At 37.9% G+C, this 14,722-nt stretch overlaps 1 protein-coding gene across 1 annotated transcript; it reads right to left on the bottom strand.

The window, feature by feature from the left end:
• Positions 1–1,993: 1,993 nt before the first annotated feature.
• LOC109092500 (5-hydroxytryptamine receptor 2A-like) lies at positions 1,994–8,182 on the bottom strand. The gene is made up of 4 exons (XM_019106284.2): positions 8,008–8,182; positions 7,120–7,747; positions 3,369–3,569; positions 1,994–3,224 (listed from the first exon to the last, which is right to left on the bottom strand). The coding sequence occupies exons 2-4, from the start codon at positions 7,505–7,507 to the stop codon at positions 2,422–2,424; spliced, it is 1,392 nt and encodes a 463-aa protein (XP_018961829.1). The 5' UTR covers positions 7,508–7,747; positions 8,008–8,182; the 3' UTR covers positions 1,994–2,421.
• Positions 8,183–14,722: the final 6,540 nt, after the last annotated feature.

The following is a 14,722-nucleotide window of genomic DNA, read 5'->3' as shown; positions in this document are numbered from 1 at the left end:
GCTTTTTACCCCAAATACTACCCATTCACTATAGTGAATTATAATTGTCAGTTATAGTTGATGGTAACGGCCTTTCTGATTAATTCTAATTTGATAGATACATCTGTATACATCCTAAATTTGTTCAAAGTTAGCCTAGATTAAATTATCCTTTAGACATAATGCATTCTGTAGAGACAAACTGGTGTTTGGAAAGTGCTATTTATTTAGTGTTTTAAGAGAAAACAAAACATCAAGCTGTAATGCTGTTGGCAGCGAATTTATAGCGATCAGTACAGCACTGTAATATTGAGCAGAATAACAAAGTGCCAACCAGCGACGAACGAGTGAAAAACTATTTAGACATGATGCAGGTGTAGTATTTGTGTTTTCCACTAGGGCGCATGCGTGCAAAGCTTTAACTACCCACCGAAGAGTTGGACATGATCATTTACAGCAGAGTTTGACACCCCTGATTCACAGCATTAATACGGTAAATAAAAGTCTGTATGTAAATCATTAAAGTTTTTTTAGAGTACTATGTAAAGCAGACATGCCACATGGTAGGCTATATGAATATGGTAATCTACAGAGTTGTATACCATGTTATTATAATCTGATACCAATGGTGATAAACAAAACACCACTGTAATTTTTGTAAGTGTTCTCAGAGTGTCTGTTATGGTTAAACAAGAATTTAACAGTAACTCTGACACTAAGAAACATTGTGAAACCTACAGTATTCAGGCTCTAGGGGTTGTCCTTTTTAAATCTAGAGATTCAGATCTTCATATATTGCCTTCAGAGAAGCACACATTCATGATGTTGCTTTGTTTCAATAAACAGCAGATAGTCTGACCTCTCACATCACAGTCACATGACTGTCATGAACTTTCAATTGTCTTTAATTACCAATGACATCAGCATCCACAGAAAACACTTAAAAATGCAACCTACAGCTGGTGCACAAGCACTGGTTTTTACCTACATATGGAAAGGAATATAATTATGCAGTCATTTAAAAAAATCTGGCCAGATATGTCAAACTATTTGGTCAAGGTTAATGACACAAGTCACACACCCCTAGAACCGCCTTGCTATGTCCTAGAAAATCTGCTGAGAACAAAATGTTTTGCATGTCTGGCAGGACTAAAAGTCAAATAGTTTTTAGACACTTTAATTTAACAGTCCTCAGTGTCCTAAGTTGGTCTGTTAATGGCCACCCATGTCTGCATTTGTTTTTCATTCAGATGGCATGTAATGATTCAGAGTGAATTGTTTGCAAGTTCATTTGCCAAGTCCCATCCATTTAAACAGACCATAAATCCATCTGTATAAAGAAAGCAACAAAATCTTCCTTGTAAGGTTTATTTAATCTACCCACATATTATATACAGGTCTTCACAATACAATCTATAATATTAATAAATTAATGCACATGAAACTATTTCTCTCCTGATGCAAGATAAATTGCAATATATATATATATATATATATATATATATATATATATATATATATATATATATATATATATATATATATATATATAATATTTTGGCATCTTCAGAAGGATAATCTTCTGTCATCATTTAGTCACAATACATCATAGCATTCCAGATGTATGAACTTTCCTTAATCAGATGAAATCAAACAGAGATTTTAGCAAAATAAACCATCTCTGAGAGCCCATATAATGCAAGTGGACAGGACTTTAAGCTGTAATCAGTGGAGGAATCAATGGTCTTATGAAAATAAACAATAGGTGTGTGAGAAAAATGCTAATATGTTAAACTTCTTAAACTATAAACCATCACTTCTGGCAAATATGAGTTCACACCTTGTGTAAGCATTATGTAAGAACGTTGCGAAACTCACTCGAAAAGTGATGTGGAAGCACAGAAGACTGTCACTTCTGTGTGACTTTCACAACATGCTAATGTTCATGCCGACAGTTGGTCAGAAGTGAAGTTTGAAGTTTAAAAAGACTAACTTTGCAACATCCAACTTTTGTGTTTGCTTTTTGCATGATTTTTGAAGCATCTTATTCACTTGCATTATATGGACTCTCTCAAATGATGATAGATTTTTCATTTTTCTGTGGAGTATCCCTCTAATTCATAAAGTGGTGCTTCCTATTTTTCATGAGATATTTGTGTAAAGTAATCATCTATAGCATGTATGTTACAAATCTTGTACAAAATAAACATAATGTTGTGATTTGAGTCCCACAAAGAGAGTTGTAAAACATTATTGCTTTATTTAAAGCATCTGTCTTCTCTTTTGGCGGTGAGCCGTAGGTAGTCTGATCTGCTGACTGTGCTGTGCTGCACAGGTGGACACATAAAAATAAAAGACTTCATTTTTCAAGCTTTTACACCTACAAAGAGACGGTCTCTAAGGTCTGTTGACGTGAACCATAATTAAAAACCCTCTGGAGTCTCACAAATGGCTTACTACCTCTTCCCATTCCTGCTTGTTTTGTGTGTTTCCAGAGTTTGGTCTGTCTGTGTTGGAGAAGCTCCCAGACCGGCTGCCCTCTGCCCTTCTCTTTAATGAGTTCTCCACCTTCAGGGGAAGCCCAGAGGAGCTGTACGCCAGAGGAGGGATGGTGTTGACCAGTATCAGCTGCAGAGGCCTCCTCTCCTCACGGTAGCGGCATTGCATGTACCGGGCAAAAGCAGCACGGTAAGTCTTATTGAAGAGCGTGTAGATGAAAGGGTTGACCGCTGATGACAGATAACCCACCCAAACAAACACATTCATCAGTCCCCCCACTAAATCTTCATCACATGCCGAACCACACACCACCGCCATCACGTTTGTCACGAAAAATGGACACCACATGATCACAAAGAGAAGGAAGACCACACCTAGCACTTTAGATGCCTTCTGCTCGTTGCTGATGGACTGCATGGAGCGACGGCCGGACCCTCTGGAAGCCCCATCGCGACAGAGAGACGAACGCGAGAAGAGACGCTCAGAGGACAGCGAGCCTCGTGGGAGGAGACCAATAGTGGACGACCATTTTGGCCGCATGATGAGTTGGTCCAGGCACAAAGTCGCTTCACTTTGAAGAGCACTGATGGTGAGAATGTAGGTGACAACCATGATGATGAGCGGGATGAAGAACGCCACAAAAGAGCCAATCAAAACGAAATTGTTGTCCGTCAGTTGGCAGCTTTCATTCCGGAAGACTTTGGTGTGGTCGTGCAGGCCGAGGACTGGGACAGGCATGGAGATAACTGAGACAGATGGAGACAAAATCAGAGTGAGAAGATAGCTTGGAGCTATGGTTTGGCATGCCAGTGCTAATAGATGAAGTCTCAGTTGTTTAGCATTTCAGAATTTGAGCTGGAAAGCAATTTCCTCTTGCATCTAGAACTTACCCACAGAGATGGTCCAGGCTGCTATAATTTTGACACGGGCTCTGGTTAGAGAGTTCGAGCGGCTGTGGTGGATGGGGTTACGGATGGCGATGTATCGGTCCAGAGAGATGGTACAAAGGTGCATGATGGAGGCGGTGGAGAAGAGAACATCCAGGTAGATCCAGATTGGACATAGGGCCCAGGGAAGGGGCCAGGTGTAACCTAACATATCAAAGACACAAAAAGTGTCACATTCTGTACAAGTATGTACTTGTGTGTTTTTGGTTACAGTCAGAGAATGTATTAAATATTTATATTTATATATAGGCTACATTTTATATACAGTTCTATAATATTAAATATTTCTGGAATCCATGGAGCAATGTAAGCAAGAAAAGGCGTTCACACTGTCAAAACCACATATAACATTTTGTGACATTTTTACAGTTTGAAATAACTGTTTTATATATGTTAATACAGTATATTTTTAAATGTAATTTATTCCACTGATGGCAAAGCTGAGTTGACAGGAAGTCACAGGAACAGCAGCAAAAATGGTAATGAAAAATTTCAATCAGTTTTTGTAAAGTGTGTGTTTTGGCCACAAAAGTGGACCTCAGAGAAAATCATATATAATAGAAATGTATTATATAACCTTGTTAAATGGAATTTGCATTATACAGAAGCAATGTCTGTAATGTTTAAGAATTACTGACACAAAACTGTTCTACACCCTTAAAAATAAAGATTCTTTATTAATGGAAATGCTTTTCAGACTAATATTTTATTTTTTTTTTTAAAGAACATTGTTTACTGATTGGTTCTTTTGGGAACCCAAAATTGTTTTACATGGCCATTAACCGCTTTTTGGAGTGTAATACATCATTGTTAATCTGAACTTTCAAATCTTTTCCGCTTCTTTATGTTTCAGTATCATCAATAATAATTATCTTGAATAAAGTGGATACCAGTAGTCACTGGCAAAACAATGTTGTATTTCACAAGCTTCAGCCTTATATTTTGCTGAATCACAAAGAACAGATATGTTTTCGAAGGCGCTGTGTCTCAGTATTTGATTCCTTTGGGTCTGAACCCAAAGGAATGTGAGATGAGAGAGTAGAAGACTCTCGGGTGCAGACACAGACAGTGGTAATCATCAGCAGCACCTTCACACTCATTGGTGTGCTTCGAACTGGAAAGTCACAGAATCTCCCAGAATTCTCACAACTGGTACAGATAAAATAGAGAGCTGTTTCTTAGTGCTTGGAGCGTTCTAGATCACAACCCTGTTTCACATAGGCTATATAAATTACTCTTACTCAGTTATATAATAACATTACATCATAGATGTGGGAATAAAACGCTTCAGGGAGCAAAAGATGATACCAGCTGTGGTCACTCAAAATGAGTTCTGTGTTGCGTGATTGCATGTTTGATTTAAAAACAATGTGTTATGCTTTTGGTGGACTTTGTTTTGTCTAGGTTTTCATGGACAATTCTGATCTCTAAATGACAAACTCCACTAATAAAAGAAGAAAGAAGGAGAATAAATAATTTAGTTCTGCGTTATCGTAAATCTGTCTGTACATCATTTAGGTAAGGCCAGCTGTCATAACACCAACACCACGTATATCTGATAGAACCAGAAAGTGGCATGTTTTATTCTCCTTGGTCAAACTATTCAGGACATCAAATAGGAAGCAAAACAGTTTTTGCTGCACAAACACACCAAAGCACAGCATCGTTACTGCATAATTAATTCCTCATCAAAGCGCTGGAAGGAGTAGGAAGAGGGATTTCTCTCCCCATGCGTGAATACAAGCAGGCTAATTTAGGACACACCAGACGGCCCAACACACACTCATTATGCGCCGAAATAAATCACCTTCCAGCTAAATGTATGGAGGCCTAATTATTGTTCTAAAGGGAAATGCATCATTTTCCAGAGATACAAATGTTACAACACACAAAAGTTTGCAGTTTACACCTTTGACCGGGAAGAAATTCACTGGAGGCGTCTGATGAGTGCTGATTCAGTAAAAGAGCTCAAATAAAAATCCTGTGCATGACCCCAGACGCAGATTTAAAGGAATGTTCTAACTTCTGAACAATTTCATGTCTATAAACAGCATATGTGGCATATGACGACAACCACAGAAAATAACACAATAATTATTATCTGTAGTAGTTAACGTCAGGTTCTGATTATGTCTGAAAATAATTATGACTTATCCCTTAGTTTGTAAAACAAAGAAAATTTGAATTTACAGTAAAAGACTTACAATGAAAGGCAATAGGTCAAGGAAAATGTATAGGCTGAATTGTCTCTACCAAAAAAAAAAAAAAAAAAAAAAAAAGCATACTATATGAAGTAAAGTTAATGAAATCAGAGCTTTTTAAACTTTTTGATGCCAAGGACCACAAATAAAATTTGTGTAAAACATAAAAATATAAAGACAGCTGTATATATTTTAATATATAATGACTCATTATTTATTCACAAAACGATATGGTTTTTATTTGATTGAAATAGTCCTGATTAATGTCAAAGCAAAATAGGAGATATAATATCAAAACAATATTGTGTTAAATATTTAATTAAAAAAGGTTACACATAACTTTGACAGCCCTAAAAAACTTTCACTCCTTAGCACCACCTTGTGGCCCCCTGGGGGTCCCAGGACCCCAGTTTCCTGTTGATGGTTCTCATTGTAAACCATCCTGGTGTCCTTGTTCATATCATGCGTATGTTACATGCTTTATTGGCTTAACAAGCTATGATGGAAGTTGAAAGACTGCATATAGTATTCACTTTATAAAGACTACGTTATTATCACTATAGAGGCTTTCGCATTGCGTAGTTCTAGGAACTAGCCAGCAGGGTCATTCCTCCAAGGGATTCGGCCTGAAACTAACAATAAATTCAATTTTCTACCTATTAGATTGTGTTTTTTAGGGTCTACACTTCTCCAACCCTAAATCTACCCCTTACAATAATAGAATTACAATAAATTCTACAGTGTGACATAAATGACAATATATTAATGTGCACATGCCCAGTAGATGCAGCTGTATCCCTTCTAGCCTTAACCCCCAACAGCGACGTCTTTATTCACACCATTAACAAATGTCAGCAACCAGTGAATGGAGGATGCCGTGATCTGAGCTGTTTTTGTTGTGTGTCGTGGGTTTCGTAATAACGGAGATGGAATGTAAATGCGCAATTTGTGTGATTAAAAGAGCATGAAAATCTGATGATCTTTGTTATCATCAAGGCTGAGAAAAGTACACAACCCTGCAGACAACAGGAAAATCCCGTTATTGCTGTTTTTTTTAAAAAAAATTTACATGGCTTTTTAAAAATGGTGGGTAGCCGGTGTTTCCAATGCGTTTGGCCAATCAGCATACACTTAGATCACTGATAGTTCCTATAGAACTGTTTTAGACCCTTATCTGAAGTAGGAGCTAATTTGGTTCCCCCAAACTGAGTTCGTAGAACTAAAACTGTTCCAAGTTCCTGCGGTTCCTAGTTTTGTGCGAACAAACCAAAAAGCGGCAACTTCCACCAATAGTTCTAGGAACTATGAAAAGGTTCCTCCAGTGCAAAAACCCCAATTAGCATGATGTTCATGTGTTGAGGCTATAAATTCAAAACGATGTATTTTAACAGCTACGTTGGTGAAATGCCTTGCCCCATAGACTTCCATTGTGTTGTATTGTAAATGTAATGCATGTATGATGAATACATATGTAAAAATGTAAAGAAACTCACCATAGAGGATTGTCACCATGGCTACTGGCATTACAAGGATACCCAGAAGCATGTCTGTAATTGCTAAAGACCTCAAGAAGTAATTAGTGGCATTCTGTAACTTTCTCTCCAAGCTCACCGCCATGATGACCAGGATGTTACCCGTCACCGTGATAATTATAACCAGAGAAATCAAAAGTGCCACCCAGTTCTTCTGGACATGCTCAGCGGTCAAAGGGTCTGACCTGTTTCTGTCTTCACTACCATTGCAATCCATAGTGTTATTCAGAACCGCATTACCCAGAGACACCTTCTGCTCCATGAGCCAATGTTCGCTGCTTTTGTCTTTTGAAATCTCAGTTGATATCCCGGAGGACCTGAGTTCAGCAGTCGTCCCATTCAGGGCCATTAACAGATGTTTTTTTCAAACACAACATCAATTAATTTGTGGAACCCATAGTCCATATGAAGCATTGCACTCCAAGTCTGTGCAACCCAAAACGTTCCAGTTTGAGATTGAAAACATGTTCACAGTCACCTTCAAGAGCCTTCTGTTTTCTCCAACCCTGTTGACGGTTGTTGTACACGGATGCTTAGAGCTCCTTGAGCAGATGGATTGTAATTCAGCATAGAGGAGGCAACTTTACAGCTGCATTTACAATAGAAGAGAAAGAAATAACGAGAGCACATGAGAGACTGGAACACACTGATGTCTCATCCTTGCATGCTCACAGCTGCCCTGGTTTAAACAAAACATCACATAAACACACAAAACATGCAATCTTATGCATTGCTTCGTTCCCATATCAACGCATTTTAAAAAATGTTAAGTCTAGTGGCTTCAGCAACAAGACTCATTCAACAGTGTAGAACATCAAACTCTGTTTATGTTGTGTTTATATACATTACCGCTTAATCTGGAAGAGTTTTTCTGTTTCCAGTCACTCCGAACACCAGAGCTGGAGAATGAGCGACTGATGATGCATGCCTCTCACATCAACCCATGATGTGGTCCTGTTCCATTCATCCTTTCTCTTCTCCTTTCAGCACTTCATTCTCTTATCTCCCTCCCTTCCTCCCTCGCTCCCCCTCTCCTTCTCTCTCTCTCTCTTTGCAGATAGTTCTCTCCAGCTGTAACTAAAGCCAGTCTGTTTGAGCTCCCTCCAGAAAGACTTGCCTCTGAGTGGTCCCTTTGGTGCTTGTCAGCTACAACAAAGACATATGAACCTTTTTATTCCCACACACATTTACACAGATATTCAAATAAGCACCTCAGGCAGGAAACTGAAAGGGGATCTGATGGAATGTCCCATTTAACCTTTTAAGTTTATATTGTAATTCCAGGAAATACAGGAAATATTACAAATGTAGAAGAATATTTAGAACAAATCAGGTGTTTATGGCTGTGCTAGCCAGGTGGTGTTTTCCAGAAGGGGCTATTAAAACAACAGATACAAGTGTTTTACAACCATGCAAATGGCAGGTAGACCATCAAAGGGGTGATTTACACAAAAATTTTAATTCTGTTATCATTTACCCTCATGTTGTGCTAGACTTGTATGTATTTATTTCATAGGTGAAAAAAAATATGAAAAGGGTCTCTATTTTTTGAAAGTCCATGTTGTTTGGACCTCAGAATTCTTCACAATATTTTTTCTGTGTGTGTTTTTGCAGAAGAAAGAAACTAAATGAGATTGAGCAAATACTGACAGAAAGATTATTTTTGAGTGAAGTATTTCTTAAAGAGAAATAGTTCCAGAAACATCATTAGCATTGACGTAATGGTCAAACATTATTTGAAACAGCACCAATTTACACATATGATGTAATATTTATGAACAAAAAAAAATGTATTTCAGTCAGACAAAGGTTCTGGAGTAGATTAGCAATTACCACCTAGCATCAGGATTTGGATTGGATTAAAACTGCACTGATAAAATTGATTTAGCCCTGTTAAACAGGTCTGATATTTCAATTGATTTCTTTACTTGATAATATCAATATTATATTTTAGTAGATGTTTTGCCAGTGCCCACTGTTTTTAGAAGGTTCTTAAAGGACTTTTATATTTTTATTTGCTGCCTTTCACATCACACATATTTGGGACTATGTGCAATGTTGTGGTGCTGTCAGCCAATCAGCACAGTCATGATGTCATTTTCCTACAGATGCTTATTTACATGTCATTATGGCTTTGGTGATTGACTCTAAACTGTGATTTTTAATCAGCTCCTGTGATTAAAGATGGCAGATATTAAATTGTGTACTTTCAGGAAATTTGCTCCAGTCAACCAACTGCCATTGAGAAAGTTCTGAATAGTAAATATATAAAAGACCTGCTTGTGAGGTGAATTTAAGAATAAACTATAATGTGAAACCCTTGAAATAGAGCATTGCACAGATTCTCATTAATTTTCTTTCCTGTTACATTTTACTCTTGAATCTGCAATTTCAGTAAATTAGGTTAATATTTGCAAAACATAACATTATAATCTCATTATTTTCCTTGTTCCATTTAGCCTTTTTAACTTTAACGGGAGATTGTGTTATTAATTACGCAAATATAAAAAGAACACAATGTATGTCATCCTGCGAAAGGTGTTCCACTGATCCCCTTTCCTTCAGGATATAACCTAAAATAATCCAGGTAAATTGATAAATTTCCACAGAAGACCTCTGCCATCACAGGATATTAATAATGCATTATTAATACACATCATGAATTAATATTTCATATTTTCCAAGAATACATCCTCACTTTTATTAAAAATGGGGTGGGGGGGAATGATATACCTCTTCCTCTAGGCAAAATTTGGAGAGATAGATAGAGGTAAAAAAAGTGAGAGTAGAAATAGATACAGAAGGGAAAGAAGAGTAAAAATAAGGCAGGAGTGAGAAAAAGTAAAGGGTGGGTAAACAAGGTGTGAGAAAGAAAAGTAACAAAGAGAGACAAACTGAGAGTGAAAAGAGGGAAAGCAGAAAAACCAGACAACATTGGTCCTGCTAATTCTCCAAGGTTTATGATGAAAAAAAGGCAAAGTGAAGGACGAGCCAGAGAGGGTGGCAGAGAGAGCAAACAGATGTACAGTAGCAGAAGGGGAGAGCTCAAACTGTAGAGGACAGAACTCCACCTTGCCTGTCTCCATCCATATAAATGATGGATCGCTCGGCTGGCAGACAGACTGATAGAGCATTCTCTTTCACTCACTCCTCGGTAATGGAAGGAGTGTGTGTGAGCATAAGAAGAAGCTGCTGGATCAAGAATGTGTGTGTGTCAAGAGGCTCCCAGGCTAATTGCTCACCTGGGAACAGTAGGAGACAAGGAGAGCAAGATGCGGTTCAGGTGTCAGACTCTGTTCTGCACACACTGCTGTGATTATGAACCTCATCAGCGTTACAAAACTCACCAGGCCTGGAAAACATGATACGTTTAACTGTGGTAGATCTGGAAGAAGCAAGAAACCAAAGCTGTACTGTACTGTCCAGTGCCCAAACGAAGAAGTAACAAATTCACCAAAAAAACAAAACAAAACAAAACAAAAAAGATTTTATCCTGAGTGTGATCCGCTTGAAGCAGAATCACACATGTGCAAAGCTGGTGCTCATCTGACTTTGGCAAATAAAGGACAAAGCACAAATCCGTTTTGCCGTGTTTCTCTATTAACAGTGAACCAGTGGCTTTAATTGCTTTAGAAACGATGATGTTACCAGCTCCTTGTTGAGAAAGATAATGTAGCTCTTCGGCGATTAAGCTATTTTATTGATAAAATTGCAGGGCAGCGCTAAAAAGAGTGTGTTGATTTGAGCAATGATAACCTACTTGCAATGTTAAGATGATATAGTAACACTAGAATAGGGAAAACTTATTCACTATTAACTATGACTTTTCCCTCAATAAATTCCTAATGTGCTGCTTATTAATAGTTAGTAAGGTAATTGTTAAGTTTAGGTATTGGGTAGGATTAGGGATGTAGAATAAGGTCATGTAGAATAAGGCATTAATATGTTTTTAATTACTACTCATAAATGGATAATATTCTAGTAATATAATAAGCAACTAGTTAAGAGACCCTAAAATAAAGTGTTACCTATGATTTTAATATATTAGAATGAGTATATTACAATATAAATTTATTAGAACGAGTACATTATTATTTATGGGCTTAAATATAAGATGCAAACAATCAGAATATTGTACCTGTGGGGAGTGCATAATGTTAACATGAAACATATGTCATTACCTATTGGCTACTGTGGTACAGTTATGAAGCCCCTTCATAATGCAGAGGTCAAGTGCCTGTCCTGCCAATAGTTAGCAACAGCCCTATAGTATGCAGTGTTTAATAAACAACTGTTTTACTAAATTCTTCTGAGGTGAAATTCAGTGCAGTCCTGTATCGTGATAGATACATATCGTCGGCCTCTGTATCGTGACACATATCGTATTGTGACTTTGCTGGTGATACACAGCCCTAATATTTTCTTCATAGAAATTGTTTTTAGAACTACTTGATAATAACAAAAATTTAAAAAAAAAACTATCGGTCAGATGACAGAATGCATGTAGTATTGGTCATTAGAAATTTGCATATAAACTATGATACCTTAGGCTTTATGAATAATGAACGATTTTGTTTTTTTACTTACTGACCATTAAAAAAAGTAAAAGGTCATTGGATAAGAAAAGGGTGAAAAGCTAGAATGTCCTTATTTTGAAAACCACAATATGATCACAACATTACTTTATAGCAGTTAGGACTGTGGCTTTGCATACACATTAATGCACATATATTTTGCAGGTGCAACAACATTAAGCATGTTCTAATTCTAAACATTGCTACTACTCATGAATCTCTGCTGACTCCTTTAGTTCCCACAAACACAGTGTGATCTAACAAACACACATTTCTCAGGCAATCCCACAGTCGACAAGCCCGCACCAGCTGGGGAGACTGTTGGCTCACATTTATCTGATAAATACTTCATGGCAACAATTAGCACAGTCCCATGTGTACTCTGATACAAGCCCTCAATCACATTAAAATCTGTTAGAATTATATTAGCGGCTTGCGCAATTATACGGAAGATGTTTTGTACTACATGTGGTAATGGTAAGCCTCAAAAGGGAATCACAAATACACACACACACACAATTATGGCAATGGCAATTATGTCAAATCATTTATGCATTTAGCAGATGCTATTATCCAAAGCAACTTTAGAAAGAACACTGCAGGAACAAAGCAATATGTTAAAGAGCCAATAATATTGGTAATATACAATGCCAGGTTTGTAAGATATCAATTCTAAAATCTAAATCTAAAAATGTGGAAATGCATAAAGTTTTCTGTTGTGGTAGGTTTAAGGGTTGGGTCTGGGTAAGGGGAAAGAAAGTACAGTTTGTACAGTATAAGAAACACTAAGCCTATGGAATGTCCTCATACAACATCGAAACCCACCATGTGTGTTATATGCATTGGTTTAGAGTTGTGGAGTGGTTAAGTGAGCGTATAACTGTAGAAGTGTCTTGAGGTGGGGAGGTGCTGTTCCAGTAGCAGTCCTGGAAATCCAGCATCTCAACCTTAAATTTGATTCTGGCCTTAACTGGGAGCCAGTGGAGTGAGATCAAGATGAGTGTGACGTGGGTTCTCTTTGGCTGATTGAAGACCAGATGTGCTGCTGCATTCTGGATCATTTGCTGAGTCTTAGTGGCGCTGGCTGGATGGCCTGCCAGTAGAAAATTGCTGTAGTCCAGTCTGGAAATGACAAAAGCTTGGACAAGGAGCTGCACTGCTTACTCTAACAGAAAGAGTCTGATTTTCCTGATGTTGTAAAGTGCGAACCTACACAACCGGGTCATTGAAATGTGGGTGGAAATGCTCAGTTGGTCGACAAACATTATCCCCAGGTTCCTTGCTGTCCTATTGTCTCTGTCTGCAAAGCTGAGCTGTAGATGATGCTTCTTCATATAAACCAGTGCATCCCAGGAGGCACACAAATACTACAGATTTTCTCTTCCTAATCAAACACATGAGATTCAACTAATCTGGGGTGTGTTTCCTAAAAGCATCGTTAGTTGCTCAACTGTGGTTACAAGTTCAGTTGAACTCTGTTGGTAACGACAGAACTTGTGACTAGTTGCTTTTGGGAAATACACTCCAGCTTGTTAGTAGAGACTCTAAAACCTTAAATAGATGGGTCACATAATGGAGACCTACTAAGCAAAATTCATAAAATTTCCCAAGTATAAAAAAAAAAACACCAAATTCTTGCTATTCATTGAAAGTGAAAGTTGTGACATTTGTCAAGTATGGTGACCCATACTCGAAATTGGTGCTCTGCATTTAACCCATCCAAGTGCACACACACAGCAGTGAGAAGTGAACACACCGTGAACACACACCCGGAGCAGTGGGCAGCTATATATCCAGCGCCCGGGGAGCAACTGGGGGTTCAGTGCCTTGCTCAAGGGCACTTCAGCTATGGGTATTGAGGGTGGAAGAGAGCGCTGTTCATTCACTCCCTCCCACCTACAACTCCTGCCAGCACCGAGACTCGAACCTGCAACCTTCTGGTTACAAGTCCAAATCTCTAACCATTATACAACAAAACCAAACAAGTCTTTCAAAGAAACGAGTTCATACAGTGGCCCCTGTTGAAAAAAAAACAGCATCTGCTGGTTAGTTATGTTTTGAAGCATGGCAGCGGGTTTGAGCTGGTTTAAGCTGGTCCTCAGATGGTTATGAGTTGTTTTAAGCTGGTCATGTGCTGGTCCTAAGCAACTAGCTACTGCTCAGGACCAGCTTATAACCAGCTCAAACTAGCTGCCATGCTTCAAAACATACCTAACCAGCATATGCTGTTTTTTGTTTTTTTAAACAGGGGTATCATCAGGATAGATGAAAGAGCTTCACATCAGCTGTGCAGCAGTAGTAGGAGAAGCCATGTGCCTTTGATTGTGTCCAATGAAGCTGTTTAAGTGAAGAACAGCAGAGGACCGAGCAGTGAACCTAGAGGCACCCCACCTTGTAGCACAGCACTAGAGCCTATCTGCAATATCTGCTGACTCCTAACCGACTTTCTAAAGTTATTATATAAGTTGAAAAGATTTGGATTTCATATATTAAAATAACATTTAAAAATTCAGAATCAGACTTAAAAGGGAAATCCTTATTATGGGCTTAACCAGGACTTATATGTATGGAATATTATCATCAAAAAAGGGAAACTTGAAGGCTGTGTCTGTAAATGTCATGACATTTCAAATTTCATTTTGGGATAAAAGGGTTCTTTAGGGTTCTATATTGTATTATGAATTAAACAGTTATTTAAAAATGCTTCTTTATTATACTGTATTGTTTATCTTTTTGCATATATTGAGAGATATAAATATCATATACAGTATGTTTTATACCAATGTGTGTAAGATGGACTGCCCTTTTTAAAATGCACCTTGTGGCAAATTAGATGTAGTTATTAGGAAAGTCAAAAGAGGAGAGGAAGAAATACAGATAAAAATAATTGACACCCCTGGTTGAATAATGTGTGAGAGTGTTGGGTTGGAAAGGGGGCTGAAATCTACAGTTACCAAGGCAACAGAGTGCCAGTTCTGTTGCCACAAACT

This window comes from Cyprinus carpio, chromosome B6 (genome assembly GCF_018340385.1).
Source record: "Cyprinus carpio isolate SPL01 chromosome B6, ASM1834038v1, whole genome shotgun sequence".
Lineage (NCBI taxonomy): Eukaryota > Metazoa > Chordata > Actinopteri > Cypriniformes > Cyprinidae > Cyprinus > Cyprinus carpio.
Note: the sequence above shows the minus strand (reverse complement) of the source record. Positions and strands in the feature narration are given on the sequence as shown.

Coding starts and splice junctions, on each gene's coding strand:
- LOC109092500 (XM_019106284.2), bottom strand. CDS start 7,507: ATGGCCCTGAATGGGACGACTGCTGAACTCAGGTCCTCCGGGATATCA. Junction 3,570..7,119: donor CATGGTGACAATCCTCTATG/GTGAGTTTCTTT, acceptor TTGATATGTTAG/GTTACACCTGGCCCCTTCCC. Junction 3,225..3,368: donor AGCCTGGACCATCTCTGTGG/GTAAGTTCTAGA, acceptor CATCTGTCTCAG/TTATCTCCATGCCTGTCCCA.